Genomic DNA, 20,555 nt, shown 5'->3' with positions numbered 1-20,555 from the left:
AAATAAATTTTAAAAATAGTCAGCTTTAATGATATTGAGTTTCATTTGATATAAGAGATAGTCCTTGTGGCTTTTTAATTATCTATATAAATTGGGAAAAACAAACTACATGTGCATATTTTATTTTCAACATGAGTTTGAATGTCCCTTTGGTATCTTTCGCCTCTCATTAACATTGTATGTTAATGATTTGTAAAATGATAAGTGGAATAAGAGGCCAGGATTTTAATTTTGAATTATATTCTTAGCTATTAGGTTCATCCAAAAAGAAAGACATTTTTCATAATTTGAATTTAAAGTTTTAATTTTACTGTGTTTTAGTGTGAAAAGTTTTTGATATATTTAAAAGATGTTGATATGTTTTTATATCTTTTTGAGAATATTTTGTTATTTGTTTGAAATAAAAGTGCCAAATGAAAGAGATTATGTATTGTCTATTACAATTACTAGAAAAGAACTAGCTATCCAAGTGCATGCATACAATACTGTACACACTTATTTCATTTATTCATCAACACACTACTATCACTTGTAAAACTAGCTTTCCTACTGAATACATAAGTGTTATGACCACACTGATTGCACTCATTCATCAATACATTATCATCTGTTTGTTGGGTACACAACCTTTCCTACTGAAAACAATATTGTTAAAACCACACTGAATCCACTAGTTCATAAATTCACTACCATCTGTCCACTGGTTACACTAGCTTTCTTACTGAATATAATACTGATGTGACCACAAGGATTCCACTAGTTCATAAATTCACTGCCATCTGTCCACTGGTTACACATGCTTTCTTACTGAATATAATACTGTTATGACCATAAGGATTCCACTAGTGGACATAAGTACACTGCCATATGTCCACTGGTTACACAAGCTTTCCTACTGAATATAATACTGTTATGACCACAAGGATTCCATTAGTTCATAAATACACTGCCATCTGTCCACTGGTTACACAAGCTTTCTTACTGAATATAATACTGTTATGACCACAAGGATTCCACTAGTGGACATAAGTACACTGCCATATGTCCACTGGTTACACAAGCTTTCCTACTGAATATAATACTGTTATGACCACAAGGATTCCACTAGTGGACATAAGTACACTGCCATATGTCCACTGGTTACACAAGCTTTCCTACTGAATATAATACTGTTATGACCACAAGGATTCCACTAGTTCATAAATACACTGCCATCTGTCCACTGGTTACACATGCTTTCCTACTGAATATAATACTGTTGTGACCACAAGGATTCAACAAGTTCATAAATACACTGCCATCTGTCCACTGGTTACACAAGCTTTCCTACTGAATATAATACTGTAATGACCACAAGGATTCCACTAGTGGACATAAGTACACTGCCATATGTCCACTGGTTACACATGCTTTCCTACTGAATATAATATTGGTATGACCGCACTGATTCCACTAGTTCATAAGTACACTGCCATCTGTCCACTGGTTACACAATCTTTCCTACTGAATATAATACTGTTGTGACCACAAGGATTCCACTAGTTCATAAGTACACTGCCATCTGTCCACTGGTTACACAATCTTTCCTACTGAATATAATACTGTTGTGACCACAAGGATTCCACTAGTTCATAAATACACTGCCATCTGTCCACTGGTTACACAAGCTTTCCTACTGAATATAATACTGTAATGACCACAAGGATTCCACTTGTTCATAAATACACTGCCATCTGTCCACTGGTTACACATTCTTTCCTACTGAATACAATACTGTTGTGACCACAAGGATTCCACTAGTTCATAAATACACTGCCATATGGCCACAGGTTATACAAGCTTTCCTACTGAATATAATACTGTTATGACCACAAGGATTCCACTAGTTCATAAATACACTGCCATATGGCCACTGTTTATACAAGCTTTCTTACTGAATATAACACTGGTATGACAGCACTGATTACACTAGTTCATAAATGAACTGCCATCTGTCCAATGGTTACATAAGCTTTCCTACTGAATATAATACTGTTATGACCACAAGGATTCCACAAGTTCATGAAAACACTTCCATCTTTCCACTGGTTACACTAGCTTTCTTACTGAATGTAATACTGTTATGACCACAAGGATTCCACAAGTTCATAAAAACACTTCCATCTGTCCACTGGTTACAATAGCTTTCTTACTGAATGTAATACTGGTATGACAGCACTGATTCCACTAGTTCACAAATACACTGCCATCTGTCCACTGGTTACACAAGCTTTCCTACTGAATATAATACTGTTATGACCACAAGGATTCCACTAGTTCATAAATACACTGCCATCTGTCCACTGGTTATACAAGCTTTCCTACTGAATATAGTACTGTTATGACCACAAGGATTCCACTAGTGGACATAAGTACACTGCCATATGTCCACTGGTTACACAAGCTTCCCTACTGAATATAATACTGTTATGACCACAAGGATTCCACTAGTTCATAAATACACTGCCATCTGTCCACTGGTTACACAAGCTTTCTTACTGAATATAATACTGTTATGACCACAAGGATTCCACTAGTTCATAAATACACTGCCATCTGTCCACTGGTTACACAAGCTTTCCTACTGAATATAATACTGTTATGACCACAAGGATTCCACTTGTTCATAAATACACTGCCATCTGTCCACTGGTTACACATGCTTTCCTACTGAATACAATACTGTTGTGACCACAAGGATTCCACTAGTTCATAAATACACTGCCATATGGCCACTGGTTATACAAGCTTTCCTACTGAATATAATACTGTTATGACCACAAGGATTCCACTAGTTCATAAATACACTGCCATATGGCCACTGTTTATACACGCTTTCTTACTGAATATAACACTGGTATGATAGCACTGATTACACTAGTTCATAAATGAACTGCCATCTGTCCACTGGTTACACAAGCTTTCCTACTGAATATAATACTGTTATGACCACAAGGATTCCACAAGTTCATGAAAACACTTCCATCTGTCCACTGGTTACACTAGCTTTCTTACTGAATGTAATACTGTTATGACCACAAGGATTCCACAAGTTCATAAAAACACTTTCATCTGTCCACTGGTTACAATAGCTTTCTTACTGAATGTAATACTGGTATGACAGCACTGATTCCACTAGTTCACAAATACACTGCCATCTGTCCACTGGTTACACAAGCTTTCCTACTGAATATAATACTGTTATGACCACAAGGATTCCACTAGTTCATAAATACACTGCCATCTGTCCACTGGTTATACAAGCTTTCCTACTGAATATAATACTGTTATGACCACAAGGATTCCACTAGTTCATAAATACACTGCCATCTGTCCACTTGTTACACAAGCTTTCTTACTGAATATAATACTGGTATGACAGCACTGATTCCACTAGTTCATAAATACACTGCCATCTGTCCGTCTGTCCACTGGTTACACAAGCTTTCCTACTGAATATAATACTGTTATGACCACAAGGATTCCACAAGTTCATAAATACACTGCCATATGTCCACTGGTTTCACAAGCTTTCCTACTGAATATAATACTGTTATGACCACAAGGATTCCACTAGTTCATTAATACACTGCCATCTGTCCACTGGTTACACAAGCTTTCTTACTGAATATAATACTGTTATGTCTGCACTGTGTACACTATAATATCTGTTTATGCTTTTTTTCCTACTTTTATGACCACGCTGATTCCACTTGCTCATAAATATACTGAATTTGGTTGCTGGTTACAGTAGCTTTCATTCTTAGTTCCTCACTGTTATGGGCACACTGATTGCACTTGTTCATGAATACACAATCGTGTGGAAGCTAGCGTTTACCCTTACTTTCCCACTGATTACAATACTGTGGTAACCATACTGATTCCACTTTTTTCATCAATTCACTATTGTCCGGTGACTCGGTCACACTGGCTTTTTTAATGAATACAAATTATTTGAGAACCACACTGATTCCACAAATTCATCATACCGTCCGGTTGCTTGTTACACTAACTTTCCTATAAAATACATTACTGCTTTGTCCACAATATTCCACTTATTCTTCATTACAATACCATCACTGGTTACACTTGCTTTCCTTCTGAATACAATACTGTTATGATCACACTGGTTGCTTTCATTCATCAGGACACCAACCCTGCTGGTTAACCCAGCTTTCCTTTTGAATACTATATTGGTATGATCACACTGATTGCCGTCATTCATCAGGACACCAGCCTTGCTGGTTAACCTAGCTTTTCTTTTGAATACTATATTGGTATGATCACACTGATTGCCGTCACCAGAATTTGTATTGCATGTCTTTATACACAATCTACCTAGGATAAGACAGGTTTCTCTATACAGTACATCCAATGCAATTCAGTTTAAAATCCCTCATCCTTATCAGGCTTGCCCCCTTCTTATTCTGTGCCTTCTTATGTTGAGTGAATCACATTGAAACAGGGTGGGGGTACCGGTGATTGCTGGCAATTTAGAATGCAAACACTCTAAATTATGACCCTGTCATATGATATCTATTGAATATTTAGAGGTATTTCAGTGTGAACCCATTACACTTACCAGCATTCACTGTGAAAAATCACCAACATGAGTGATTAATAATTGAATCTCCCTGGATGTACTGTACACTATGCAATATATTACATGTCAATCTTTTAGACATCATCTTTTTGTTGAAATTATTAAATCGTTTTTAAATAAATTTTAAAAATAGTCAGCTTTAATGATATTGAGTTTCATTTGATATAAGAGATAGTCCTTGTGGCTTTTTAATTATCTATATAAATTGGGAAAAACAAACTACATGTGCATATTTTATTTTCAACATGAGTTTGAATGTCCCTTTGGTATCTTTCGCCTCTCATTAACATTGTATGTTAATGATTTGTAAAATGATAAGTGGAATAAGAGGCCAGGATTTTAATTTTGAATTATATTCTTAGCTATTAGGTTCATCCAAAAAGAAAGACATTTTTCATAATTTGAATTTAAAGTTTTAATTTTACTGTGTTTTAGTGTGAAAAGTTTTTGATATATTTAAAAGATGTTGATATGTTTTTATATCTTTTTGAGAATATTTTGTTATTTGTTTGAAATAAAAGTGCCAAATGAAAGAGATTATGTATTGTCTATTACAATTACTAGAAAAGAACTAGCTATCCAAGTGCATGCATACAATACTGTACACACTTATTTCATTTATTCATCAACACACTACTATCACTTGTAAAACTAGCTTTCCTACTGAATACATAAGTGTTATGACCACACTGATTGCACTCATTCATCAATACATTATCATCTGTTTGTTGGGTACACAACCTTTCCTACTGAAAACAATATTGTTAAAACCACACTGAATCCACTAGTTCATAAATTCACTACCATCTGTCCACTGGTTACACTAGCTTTCTTACTGAATATAATACTGATGTGACCACAAGGATTCCACTAGTTCATAAATTCACTGCCATCTGTCCACTGGTTACACATGCTTTCTTACTGAATATAATACTGTTATGACCATAAGGATTCCACTAGTGGACATAAGTACACTGCCATATGTCCACTGGTTACACAAGCTTTCCTACTGAATATAATACTGTTATGACCACAAGGATTTCATTAGTTCATAAATACACTGCCATCTGTCCACTGGTTACACAAGCTTTCTTACTGAATATAATACTGTTATGACCACAAGGATTCCACTAGTGGACATAAGTACACTGCCATATGTCCACTGGTTACACAAGCTTTCCTACTGAATATAATACTGTTATGACCACAAGGATTCCACTAGTGGACATAAGTACACTGCCATCTGTCCACTGGTTACACAAGCTTTCCTACTGAATATAATACTGTTATGACCACAAGGATTCCACTAGTTCATAAATACACTGCCATCTGTCCACTGGTTACACATGCTTTCCTACTGAATATAATACTGTTGTGACCACAAGGATTCAACAAGTTCATAAATACACTGCCATCTGTCCACTGGTTACACAAGCTTTCCTACTGAATATAATACTGTAATGACCACAAGGATTCCACTAGTGGACATAAGTACACTGCCATATGTCCACTGGTTACACATGCTTTCCTACTGAATATAATATTGGTATGACCGCACTGATTCCACTAGTTCATAAGTACACTGCCATCTGTCCACTGGTTACACAATCTTTCCTACTGAATATAATACTGTTGTGACCACAAGGATTCCACTAGTTCATAAGTACACTGCCATCTGTCCACTGGTTACACAATCTTTCCTACTGAATATAATACTGTTGTGACCACAAGGATTCCACTAGTTCATAAATACACTGCCATATGTCCACTGGTTACACAAGCTTTCGTACTGAATATAATACTGTTGTGACCACAAGGATTCAACTAGTTCATAAATACACTGCCATTTGTCCACTGGTTATACAAGCTTTCCTACTGAATATAATACTGTTATGACCACAAGGATTTCACTAGTTCATAAATACACTGCCATCTGTCCACTGGTTACACATGCTTTCCTACTGAATACAATACTGTTGTGACCACAAGGATTCCACTAGTTCATAAATACACTGCCATCTGTCCACTGGTTACACAAGCTTTCCTACTGAATATAATACTGTAATGACCACAAGGATTCCACTTGTTCATAAATACACTGCCATCTGTCCACTGGTTACACATTCTTTCCTACTGAATACAATACTGTTGTGACCACAAGGATTCCACTAGTTCATAAATACACTGCCATATGGCCACAGGTTATACAAGCTTTCCTACTGAATATAATACTGTTATGACCACAAGGATTCCACTAGTTCATAAATACTCTGCCATATGGCCACTGTTTATACAAGCTTTCTTACTGAATATAACACTGGTATGACAGCACTGATTCCACTAGTTCATAAATAAACTGCCATCTGTCCACTGGTTACACAAGCTTTCCTACTGAATATAATACTGTTATGACTACAAGGATTCCACAAGTTCATAAAAACACTTCCATCTGTCCACTGGTTACACTAGCTTTCTTACTGAATGTAATACTGTTATGACCACAAGGATTCCACAAGTTCATAAAAACACTTCCATCTGTCCACTGGTTACAATAGCTTTCTTACTGAATGTAATACTGGTATGACAGCACTGATTCCACTAGTTCATAAATACACTGCATATGTCCACTTGTCATACAAGCTTTCCTACTGAATATAATACTGTTATGACCACAAGGATTTCACTAGTTCATAAATACACTGCCATCTGTCCACTTGTTACACAAGCTTTCTTACTGAATGTAATACTGGTATGACAGCACTGATTCCACTAGTTCATAAATACACTGCCATATGTCCACTTGTCATACAAGCTTTCCTACTGAATATAATACTGTTATGACCACAAGGATAGCACTAGTTCATAAATACACTGCCATCTGTCCACTGGTTACACAAGCTTTCCTACTGAATACAATACTGTTATGACCACAAAGATTCCACAAGTTCATAAATAAACTGCCATATGTCCACTTGTCATACAAGCTTTCCTACTGAATATAATACTGTTATGACCACAAGGATTCCACTTGTTCATAAATACACTGCCATCTGTCCACTGGTTACACATGCTTTCCTACTGAATATAATACTGTTATGACCACAAGATTCCACTAGTTCATTTATACACTGCCATCTGTCCACTGGTTACACAAGCTTTCTTACTGAATATAATACTGTTATGACCACAAAGATTCCAGAAGTTCATAAATACACTGCCATCTGTCCACTGGTTACACATGCTTTCCTACTGAATACAATACTGTTGTGACCACAAGGATTCCACTAGTTCATAAATACACTGCCATCTGTCCACTGGTTACACAAACTTTCCTACTGAATATAATACTGTTATGACCACAAGGATTCCACTTGTTCATAAATACACTGCCATCTGTTAACTGGTTACACATGCTTTCCTACTGAATACAATACTGGTGTGACCACAAGGATTCCACTAGTTCATAAATACACTGCCATATGGCCACTGGTTATACAAGCTTTCCTACTGAATATAATACTGTTATGACCACAAGGATTCCACTAGTTCATAATTACACTGCCATATGGCCACTGTTTATACACGCTTTCTAACTGAATATAACACTGGTATGACAGCACTGATTACACTAGTTCATAAATGAACTGCCATCTGTCCACTGGTTACACAAGCTTTCCTACTGAATATAATACTGTTATGACCACAAGGATTCCACAAGTTCATAAGTACACTGCCATATGTCCACTGGTTACACTAGCTTTCTTACTGAATGTAATACTGTTATGACCACAAGGATTCCACAAGTTCATAAAAACACTTCCATCTGTCCACTGGTTACAATAGCTTTCTTACTGAATGTAATACTGGTATGACAGCACTGATTCCACTAGTTCACAAATACACTGCCATCTGTCCACTGGTTACACAAGCTTTTCTACTGAATACAATACTGTTATGACCACAAGGATTTCACTAGTTCATAAATACACTGCCATCTGTCCACTTGTTACACAAGCTTTCTTACTGAATGTAATACTGGTATGACAGCACTGATTCCACTAATTCACAAATACACTGCCATCTGTCCACTGGTTACACAAGCTTTCCTACTGTATACAATACTGTTATGACCACAAGGATTCCACAAGTTCATAAATACACTGCCATATTTCCACTGGTTACACAAGCTTTCCTACTGAATGTAATACTGTTATGACCACAAGGATTCCACTAGTTCATTAATACACTGCCATCTGTCCACTGGTTACACAAGCTTTCTTACTAAATATAATACTGTTATGTCTGCACTGATTACACTATAATATCTGTTTTATGACCACGCTGATTCCACTTGCTCATAAATATACTGAATTTGGTTGCTGGTTACAGTAGCTTTCATTCTTAGTTCCTCACTGTTATGGGCACACTGATTGCACTTGTTCATGAATACACAATCGTATGGTAGCTAGCGTTTACACTAACTTTCCCACTGATTACAATACTGTGGTAACCATACTGATTCCACTTTTTCATCAATTCACTATCGTCCGGTGACTCGGTCACACTGGCTTTTTTAATGAATACAAATTATTTGAGAACCACACTGATTCCACAAATTCATCATACCGTCCGGTTGCTTGTTACACTAACTTTCCTATAAAATACATTACTGCTTTGTCCACAATATTCCACTTATTCTTCATTACAATACCATCACTGGTTACACTTGCTTTCCTTCTGAATACAATACTGTTATGATCACACTGGTTGCTTTCATTAATCAGGACACCAGCCCTGCTGGTTAACCCAGCTTTCCTTTTGAATACTATATTGGTATGATCACACTGATTGCCGTCATTCATCAGGACACCAGCCTTGCTGGTTAACCTAGCTTTCCTTTTGAATACTATATTGGTATGATCATACTAATTGCCGTCTTTCATCAATATACTAGCCTCATTGGTTACACTAGTTTTCCTTCTGTATCCAATATTAGTATGACCACACTGAATGCCTCCATTCATTTGTACACTAGCTTCTTTGGCATCGCCGGTACACTAGCTTTCCCTTTGACATCGCTGAGTACACTAGCTTTCCTTTTAAAAAGATTATTACAATTATTATGACCATATTGAATATCTACATTCATCAGTACACTAGCCTCGTTGGCATCGTTGAGTACACTAGCTTTCTCTTTGAATACACAATTATTATGACCAGACTGAATGCCTAAATTTATCAGTACACTAGCCTCCGTTGGTATCGCTGAGTACACTAGCTTTCCCTTTGAATACACAATTAGTTTAACCACACTGAATGCCCTCGTCCATCAATACACTAGCCTCATGCATTGGTTACACTAGCCTTCTTTTTGAATACAATTTTAGTATGACCACACTGATTGCACCTTTTCACCGTGATTACTGTTAATGGTTACGCTAGCTGTCCTACTAAATACAATATATCGTTTTTAATGACATTGTGACATTTCTGTTATCAGTAACGCTGACACTTCACTGTATATATGCAGGAACATATATATTGATATATGTTAAGTATAAAAGTCATTTTCTGTTTGCATATTTCCTTCGATAAAGGTATATTTATCAATTTAGTGTTGTCTGTTAAACGGTCAGTGGCAGATATTATATGGATAATTAGGACGAGAACAAATTAACAATGGATCAAATAGGTAGTTTCTACAAGGTAGGTCTACCGGAATAAATGATGAAAATATGAATTGACACTGAAAAAGAGGGTATGCTGGATATTGACAAAAATTTTGCTTTGCAACCGAACATGTGGATCCGTCAAAATATTTTGGAATCACGTTAACATGTGGAGAGCTTCGGATTTAACGTTGTTGAAAGGTATAGTTAATTTGTTCTTTTTCCTCTTAAGACAAAGTTTAAACCAAAAAAATGTAATATCTTATAATCATTATATGACGAATCAAGTAAAACATTTTGACACAGTCTTTCTTCACATGAAGTATAAAGTCTTTTAAATATAACATTGCACAACAGTAATAGATGCTAAACTGAAAATCAAGGACAAAAGTCATAGAATGACAGACAACAAATTGGCAAAAGACCCTAAGACGCTTAACAGATCACAAAACAGTACACAGAAAACGAAAGATTGAGCAGCAAGAGCCCCACCAAATACTACTTTGAATAATTTTCTTAACCCCCTTGTTCTTCTTTGCGTCATCCCGATTGAACTACTATTCCTGTTTACACAAGATCTAATAACTTCAGTACTGCAGACTTTGCGTCATCCCTATTTCTCTCCCATTCCTGTTTGCACTGACGACATTATGGCATTCCCGATTGATCTCCCATTCCTGATTACATTAGATCTACTACTTTCACTTATGACTTGTCACATATGTCATTCCTGATTACGTTAGATCTACTACTTATTTCAATTACTACTTTCAACATGTGTCATTCCTGATTACACTCCTCTAGGCCTCTGCCCATTAACATTGCCCTTATAATATAACTTCAGTCAGTGAACCCAATTTGCGATCATCAAATCACCAATTGATACCAACAAATTTTCAAAAACAATTAGTTATCTTCAAATAAACAAATGAAATACTTCGGAATGAATATTTATTGATTACCGGTAGTGAATCTTTTCATTTTCTGCGAAACTGCTAAGTAACTTTCGACTGATTTAATTTATTTTTGGAAAATTTAAGCTACTACTACCACATTAGAATTGTGGACAGTACTTACAGCAACTAAGATTTTACCTGTGACAAATACAATGAATCTACTGGTCCCAGATTTTACCAAGGTAAAACTTAGTTGAAGATGTTTTATGCATAACACTGAAATGCATAGACCTATGACAAATATACATACATGGCATGTATCATTATTTCCTGTATAGAAATACGAGGACTTGACATGATTACCAATGAGACAACTCCCCGCAAGAGACCAAATGAAGCAGAGGTTAACAACTGTTAGCCACCGTACGGCATTCAACATAGAGCAAAACCCATATATCGCATAGTAAGCTATTAAAGGCCCCAAATGAAAAATGTTAAGCAATTATTACTAAAACGAGAATACTAACAGCCTGGAATTTCACCTATTTTCAAGTGTTTCCTCAGGAAAATCTTTACTTAGGTAGCTTTATTTACAGACCTTGTGGCAAATATACATCCATGCCATCTATCAGTATTTCCTGAGAATTGTTAAACACCAAATGTCATACCAGAGTTGCTCCCGCCATAGAAGCACAACTCCTTGAAACATATTTTTCTTCTTTTCTGAAACTTAGTTTCTTGATACGTATTTATTTTATACAGTTGCAAGTTCACAAAGAAATACAGGGACAAAATGAAAGGTCTTGGTATATTTTCAGATGAATTCCGAACAGATGCCCTCAAGTTAGAACAAAGAAAAAGAATCTGTTGTTCCAATTGTGTTGCGTGGACGATCACAACATGACATAGACATTACTATATGTTCTAAATAGCATATATATATATATATATATATAGGAACACTTTGATATGGACGAAAAACTTTTCTCGGAGTTGAATGTGATTATATTGAATGAAGAATGAAACTAAACACCTTTACAATTGTTGATTATAATAATAATGTATTTCAAATTTTACATTTGGTATTGAATATAGACACACGATTATATATAATACAAAAGTGCAAAATACCAAAGTTGCACACTCATGCTAAAAACGTTAAGTTGTTTATTGTATAATGTGTATCTGCAATAAATATTTAAATTCATGTTTCTGTAATTAACAGGATCTTTTTTAATGAATTCTTCATAATGGGACCTCGAATGGAGATTGTCACCGGGGACGTTTTTAAAGTCAAGAACGCCGGAAATTCAAGTTTTAAGATAAACGCAGTCAAGAAGGAATTTGAGGTTACAATAAAAGTAGTGAAATTGCTATTGAAATGATATCTTGAAAAAAATAAAATTTGCAGACTTAGTAGTCAAAACTGACTGTGTGATGCTATGCTGATGATAGTTTGGTGTTAAGTAAATCTGAGCCTAGTTTCAAAATGAAATTTGATTAAAGAATTATTCACCAAGGCATGCACAATCTACTTTTTAACATATGCTAAAGTTGGTGTGAATCAATTAAACGGTTACGATCATTGGAGTTTGAGATACTTTAAAGTAAAGAGGGTGTCGTATAAGAAATTTACTTCATAATTGTACAAGGAGTCATTGTCGTTTTTTTAAAACTACAGTTCTTGTCTATGTATAATTCTTTCGGTAACGTACTTTTGTAATAATATAACTGCAACCTTCATAGTCAAGAAATGAGTTTTGATCTAGTGTGTAAATCTATAGATTATGAGATTTTTTTCGCTTTTCCTACACCAAAAAAACTATGTTTCATTTAAGGAATGACTGTTATATTTTTCCTGTCTATGAAGAAAAAATATCCAAAATGAAGTGAACACTGAATAACCCGCGTAGCGTGTTATTAAAAAGTGTCACCACATTTTTGAGGTTATTTCGAATAGACTGAAAAAATATTACACTTATGATTTGATTCTAAATTCCATTTCTAAGGAGTAAATAATGAAAAAACGTTGATGACGTCACGGTCGCATGACAAAATCATGTCTATGAGGTGATGGACAAAAAACTTTCAGCCAATCAGAAGACGTGTTACATCCAAAACTAAATTATTCTTAAATGAACTAACATTGGTTTCACACTTATTTAAGAAAAAGGACGCGACCTCTTCTTAACGGGTACATTACTTTATCGAACATACAGAATTTATCAAAAGCAGTCTTTCAAATAAAAAAATTGAAATCACTCTTTGAATTTATGAGGCACGCCAACACCATCCATAAATGTATTTTGACGTGGTAGTGCATCGGAAAAATGTTTGCCCAATTTATTTAATGGCGGTAAAGTCATTTCGCTCAAGTTGGTCGATCCGTTGGATTTTGACGTAGATTTACGGCCGTCGTGTCCATCAAGCCGATTGTCAATCTTCTCGGCTACAGAATTTAGCTTTGCCGTGGCTGTCTCCAGTTTGTCGGTGGCTTCGGCAAGCTTTATTTCTTGTATCACATTTTTCTGTGATAATTCTTGAACGATGTTTAGTAATTGCTGCTGACCTTTTGCCATTTCCTTCATAAGTTTGTTTTCAAAGTTTTCTTGTGATTTCTTTAAATCAAGAAAGGTCCTGTCAGAGTTTTTCACGGGTGAATCAACCTCGTCTTGTCCATAACTAGACCTACTCCTGGCCGTTTTGATAAATTCATCACGTGCATTAAGTTGAATCTTCAGTTCGTCTACTTTTGCTTTTAGTTCATTGTTGTTTTTTGTCAGTTCTTTGTATTCCTTTTCCAACTGTTTGTATCTTTTTTTCTCAGTCCTTTTTACCTTCTCCATTTCGTGTTCTAGTTGTTTTATCCTAGCCTCGTTTTGTCGTTTGATTTCTAACAGGCTTTTATATTCATCATGTGACTTTCTCTCTATCATATTTTCTTTCGGTTGCCACAAACTTATGTGTTCTCGGTGGAAAGGCGCATAGGTTGCGATCTTCGGTGTTAGTAAGGAAATCTGAAATATTGAAATAAGATTATACGAAAGATCCTATTTGTTTATAGCTTAGTAATTATATTTATCTAATTCTGTTCATTTTATCACCTATTTATATCTTATTCTATTCATTTAATCGCCTATTTATTTGTATGTTTGTTTGTCCTTATAGGTTTTTGTTTACTGAACATGTGATACCATACTCTTCATGCCATGAGCTTCACCAACAAAATGTTTCAGGTTCACTTGGCACATAACAAGAGACAAATAATATTTTGATACTATAAATTTAATTGAAGATATCCTAAAAAAAAATCCAAATGGCATTTCCTATGCAATGGATAAAGCAATCGTGTACAGCAGATTTTGCTCACCTTTTGTATCTGCAGTCGGTAAATTAAGAAGGTATGGCCATGTTTCTGTTTACCTTTTGTATCTGCAGTCGGTAAATTAAGAAGGTATGGCAATGATTTTGTTTACCTTTTGTATCTGCAGTCGGTAAATTAAGAAAGGTATGACAATGAATTTGTTTACTTTTTGTATCTGCAGTCGGTAAATTAAGAAGGTATGGCCATGATTTTGGTCACCTTTTGTATCTGCAGTCGGTAAATTAAGTAGGTAACCGTATGGCCATGATTTTGATTACCTTTTGTAACTGCAGTTGGTACAATAAGAAGGTATGGCAATGATTTTGATTACCTTTTGTATCTGCAGTCGGTACATTTAGAAGGTATGGCCATGATTTTGATTACCTTTTGTATCTGAAGTCGGTAAATTAAGAAGGTAAGGGAGGGCAATGATTTTGTTTACCTTTTGTATCTGCAGTCGGTACATTAAGAAGGTATGGCCATGGTTTTGATTACCTTTTGTATCTGCAGTCGGTAAATTAAGAAGGTATGGCCATGATTTCGTTTACCTTTTGTATCTGCAGTCGGTAAATTAAGAAGGTATGGCAATGATTTTGTTTACCTTTTGTATCTGCAGTCGGTAAATGAAGAAGGTATGGCCATGATTTTGATCACCTTTTGTATTTTAAGAAGGTATGGCCATGATTTTGATTACCTTTTGTATCTGCAGTCGGTAAATTAAGAAGGTATGGCAATGATTTTGATCACACGTGTTTCTGAATGAATCCTTCCGTTTAAAAAGGACAAAATAGGAAAACTGGCGAATAATCATAAGGACATTTGTGTTAATGTTATTGATGGTCTCTTTTATGTCCATTTCAGAACTGAAGGGCATCGATCGTATTGATATCAAACAGCAATCAGACTATCTAGACCCAATCTTAAAGCCGCTTTTAGCAGCAACTCTAGCCATCAGCTACTTTTTTTAGCAGCCACTTTCTTCCAATCACGCAAAATTTTCGCATCCAAGAGAATAGTCGGAAATATGATGTCACCTTTGGTAATAGTTTATTTGATACATTGATATATAAAGTCATGATTTGGTCTTTAGACATATCATATAAATCTGGCTGCTAGAAAAAAAATGAATAAGGGCTTGATTGTCTGCTAAAAGTGGCTGTCAGCTTGAGTCTAGTATACGATTCTAACGGTAGAAGAAATCAGTACGGTAATTATTTAGAGGGAACGATATAATATTCCGGAAATACGATCTTTACGATATTCTGTGGGAACGATCATTACGATATTCTGTAAGAACGATCAGTATGATATTCCTTGTGATGATCATTGTGATGTGGGATCGATCATTACAATATTCCTTTGGAAAGATATATCATAACGATATTCCTTTGGAACGATATATCATTACGATATTCCATGGGAACGATTATTTCATTATTCCGTGGGAACGATCATTACGATATTCTGAATGAAAGATCAGTATGATATTCTCTGTGAATGATTATTGTGTCATGCGAGCGATCATTACGCTATGCCATGGGAAGGTCATTACGGTGTTCTATTGGAACGATTTATCACTACGATATTCCGTTGGAACGATCAATACAATATTATGATGGAAAGATCATTACGATATTCCGTGGGAACGATCATTACGATATTTCTTGGGAACAATACATCATTACGATATTCCGATGGCACTATCATAACGATATTCAGATGGAACGATTATTACGATATTCCGTTAGAACGATCAGTATGATATTCCGTGAGAATGATCATTGTGTCGTGGAATTGATCATTACGATATTCCTTGTGAACGATCTATCATTACGATATTCTGTAGGAACGATCATTACGATATTCTGATTGAACAATTATTACAATAGTCCGAAAGAACGATCAGTATGCTATTCCGTGTAAATATGCCGTGGGAACTATCGTTACGGTATTCCTTGGGAACAATATATCATTTCGACATTCCGTGGGAACGATCAATACAATATTCCGATGGAACTTTCATTACGATATTCCTTGGGAACAATATAACATCACAATTATCCGTGGGAACGATCATTACGACATTCTGTTGGAACGATCATTACGATATTTCTAAGGAACGATGTATCATTCCGCGAGAACGAGATCATTATTTCAAGTGAATGAGTAAATGAGTTTTTTATGTTACGCAACATAATTTCAAATAAATAAAGCTTACCGTGTGGGGTTTTGGTTCCTTTATTTGAGCTAAAATCAAAAACATATTGCAGATTATTAATAGTTTCAACCTGATATGAATATTTATGTAAACAGAAATCCTTAGTATACCTTATTTCTCTAGAGTTGTACAAAAGCAAGCGTTTCATTTAAATGTTCGGATTATATTATACTTGATTTCAACCAATTGACTTCATGGAAGAGTCAATCTGATTAAAATTAAGATCTATCGTACCACACGTTGAATGAGGATAACAAAATCAGAGATCTATGTTTTAATAAGATTGCGGAAGAGTTTACTATACAAATATTTATTAACTGCAGGAAGGACATTTAATTTAGACGTTGTGCAACTGAACGAACAGTGTTTTGCTGCTGGAGACATAACTATTTCGCCGTGCTTAAAAAAGTTTCATATGCCTACTAATATCACTTCGATTATTGTTGAATTCATGTGTTGGTAATCAACAATTTATTTTCTTATTTTCTATATTGTATTTATTATGAATAAATGTATAGAGTATGTGCCAATGTATTGATCCAAATAACGAAAAGCAATGCTAGTTTAATTAAATACTAACCGAGTTCTTTTTGTGTTGTTAAGATTCTATCTACGATCAGTGTCTGTCCGGTTCTTTTTAAAGCATCAATGAAGATGTGTTGTGCCCTTCTCTTTAGAACAATGTCGATCATATGGTGAACCCGTTCCCCGGGCATCTTAGCTACAACATCTTCCCTCTCGTGCATCTGTATAACATCTCCCTCCAGTAAAATATCTAACAGTCTATCTACAGAAGCTATGTTTTCTTTAATGAAAACGATGTTTTTAGTTATACAGTCTTTACTGTATTTCGTTGTCATTTTTTCCTGAAAATGTGATAATAAAATCAATTATGAAAAAAAAATTGTATGGTTGTCCTGAATATGCCTGAAATATTCGCCACTGGATGTAATGTAAACAACAGCCAATCAATCTCTTAAATATCTGAAAGATTTCCAGGAAAAATAACGGTTTGTTAAGTTTTGACTATATTGATGTGTACCTGTACGAAAAATTTAGCCTTTTTCAAAGTCAAGAATACAGTCGAAACAGTAAATTTTTCTTCACAGAAAAAGCAAAACAAAAAGTCCCAGAAGTCCCAGTTGATTCAAGGACTTATGTATAGTTTTCCAAGTTTTGTATCCATTTGAATACCATAAATGACAAAATTAATGAGGTGGAGGTTAAATTTACCCCTTTTATCACTAGTACGCATAAGATGGGTGGTTGGATTGCTGTTAATGTCCAGTGACAAATATTACATTCATATAAGGACGAGAATATGTTTACCGACAACCTCAGTAAGACTAATCTTTAACATTTAAGTTCACAAGGAGACATGTCCGTGACACATTGTGAATCTGAGTCAACAAGTATATGCTATTGCTCCTAAAGTGCCGCGAGCTTACCGGAGAAGCATCAAAGTACCAACTGTCATAAATCGAACAATATTGCCAGTGCTGGTCTTGTACAGTTTTATAAGTATAATTCTATATGTACTATTAATTCACGAAAATACAGTACTATATGTATTCAATTACAAGAAAATCTTTTTTACTAAATTGTTTCTCTAAAACGTTATATATGTTTCGCTTTTAAAAATTTCGGTCTCGAATCCACGACCTCCCGTACTGGAGGCTAGCACGCTAGCACGATACCACCGAGGAAGTTAATACAAATTAGACGATGTTGGTATTAATGTAAAATCCCGACGACAAAAAAATATACCATTTGATTTTACTTTTCTTAAACGTACATAAAAAACTAATACTTTCAAAATATCTATAAATTATTTTAATATACAATTTGTACTTACTTTATTGCATTTTTCTTTTTCCTCAGGAAAAATATTCTATGTTTGTCACAAAGCTTATATAAGCAGAAAATAATCAAATATGTTACAAGCTGCGAACAAAAATTGCTGGCCTGTAAAATTAACAGTGCATACATCAGTAAATTTGAATACATAAAACAAAAGATTTCTTGCCATTCAAACAAAGAAGACTGTTACTTTAATCACCTGATCAATTTGTTAAATAGAAATATAATATCCTTTTTTAAATCATATTTATATAGTTTAAAACTGTTTAACTGTCGTTTAGGCATGATATCACTCACTAGATCGAATATTGGTCCGTATTACAGTATTACTTGTTTTTCATTCTACGCCTATTGAAACCATTTTGTTACATAACTTGGTGTACAATTATCCTAGTTCAACGTTTTTACAACATTAAAATTATATTATTGTTTGCCAAATATTAATTATAATATTGGACTTTACTCAATACTGTTATTTCCCGAATTATAATAGTACATAGTTTAATAGTAATGGTACTAGCTCTTTCCAATTGTACAAATCAGCACTGGGTTATCGTGCACTTAATTTTTACATTACTTCTTAGAATGTTTTTTACCACATGCCCTCGTTGACTATTGCATTTTGATAACTGTTTAGTATTCTTGTCCATGTGCATCAGCCACGAACAGGAATAGACAATAAATGTTTGAACATTAGTTTATGAATGCATTGTAAAGTGCTTAACTGTTCTTTTCTATATTTATTGGGTTGGGTCTCCTTTAAGCACATGCGCATACCCTTGGTGACTTCTGCATTTGGAGAACTATAATATAAGTTCATCTGCATCAGCTACGATGAGTATTTAACTGCAAAAAAAGCTTTTTTTTCAAAATAGATATGATGCTGCTTCTGTTGCATGGTCAACAAACACTGGACATTAATGGTTACATTATTAATTCGTGTTGTATTTAACATTTGGGCTGTTTTTCCTCTTGTATTGTGTATGTTGTAAATGTATAAAATTCTAATCATTGTACTGATTTTGCCCATAATGGGTCCTTTATTGGTAATAAAATGTATCTTTATCTATCATTACTAGATATGAGACAACTATTACACCTAATTGTAACAGCTTTGGTCGATCTTTTTAGATAATTTGGGTTGTTATGCTTTCAAAAGTTTTTTGCTATTCAAACTTTTTGACTTTTGTTCTTGTTTTCATTCTCCGAAATTAGGGGGAGGGTTTGGGCACCCCCAAACATGTTTAACCACACCACATTCTGTATGTGCATATCCCAAGTCAGGACCCTGTAAATCAGTGGTTGTCGTATGTTGTTGTATATCATGTTTGCATTTCATTTGTTGTTTTGTATATAAATCAGGCCATTATAGTTTTCTCATTAGATTTGTTTTACTTTTTGTTATGTTGGTGCCTTTTATGGCTTGCTATGCTTATGGGTTTTCCTCATTGTTGAAGGCTGTATGGTGACATATAGTAGTTAACTTCCACGTCACTTAGTCTGTGGATAAAGTCTGGAAAATTGATAACTATCCAGCCAGGAAAGGCAATAAAGGAAGATAACTCTAATTAAAAATATTACTTCTTTAACAATGACATTTCTTACATTTTAAGAACAGATACTATATTCATGCACAATGCACAATATATGTAATTTTCTTGAAAAGTATGGTTATACGCAAACACATCATTTTGTAACTTAAACATCTGGGTATAGATTTTCCGTTCATCTCAAAAGTTGTGAAAATTGATAAATACTAACATCAAGCCAGCCACATTAGGATTTCGATTGCATACAACCAAAAATTATCATTTGTTGTTGCCCTTCTTTAATTTTATTCAAATTTGACCTGGCAGATAAGATGATAAAGTTGCAGTTTCCTATATGACTTAATTGAATTATGAGA

At 34.8% G+C, this 20,555-nt stretch overlaps 2 protein-coding genes across 2 annotated transcripts in view; one reads left to right on the top strand and one right to left on the bottom strand.

Moving 5' to 3' along the window:
- The window catches only part of LOC127709994 (probable flavin-containing monoamine oxidase A), a 36,310-nt gene extending 23,896 nt beyond the window's left edge, over positions 1-12,414 (top strand). Inside the window, exon 12 of the mRNA XM_052215703.1 lies at positions 12,026-12,414. Coding sequence (XP_052071663.1) covers positions 12,026-12,055 — 30 coding nt within the window. The 3' untranslated portion in view covers positions 12,056-12,414. The remainder of the gene's footprint in view (positions 1-12,025) is intronic.
- Positions 12,242-18,797, bottom strand: LOC127709997 (paramyosin-like). The gene is made up of 4 exons (XM_052215707.1): positions 18,645-18,797; positions 17,370-17,655; positions 16,790-16,818; positions 12,242-14,224 (listed from the first exon to the last, which is right to left on the bottom strand). Exons 2-4 carry the CDS (start codon positions 17,647-17,649, stop codon positions 13,466-13,468), a joined length of 1,068 nt encoding a protein of 355 aa, XP_052071667.1. The 5' UTR covers positions 17,650-17,655; positions 18,645-18,797; the 3' UTR covers positions 12,242-13,465.
- Positions 18,798-20,555: the final 1,758 nt, after the last annotated feature.

The sequence above is a fragment of the Mytilus californianus genome, unplaced genomic scaffold (genome assembly GCF_021869535.1).
Source record: "Mytilus californianus isolate M0D057914Y unplaced genomic scaffold, xbMytCali1.0.p SCAF_7, whole genome shotgun sequence".
NCBI lineage: Eukaryota > Metazoa > Mollusca > Bivalvia > Mytilida > Mytilidae > Mytilus > Mytilus californianus.
Note: the sequence above shows the minus strand (reverse complement) of the source record. Positions and strands in the feature narration are given on the sequence as shown.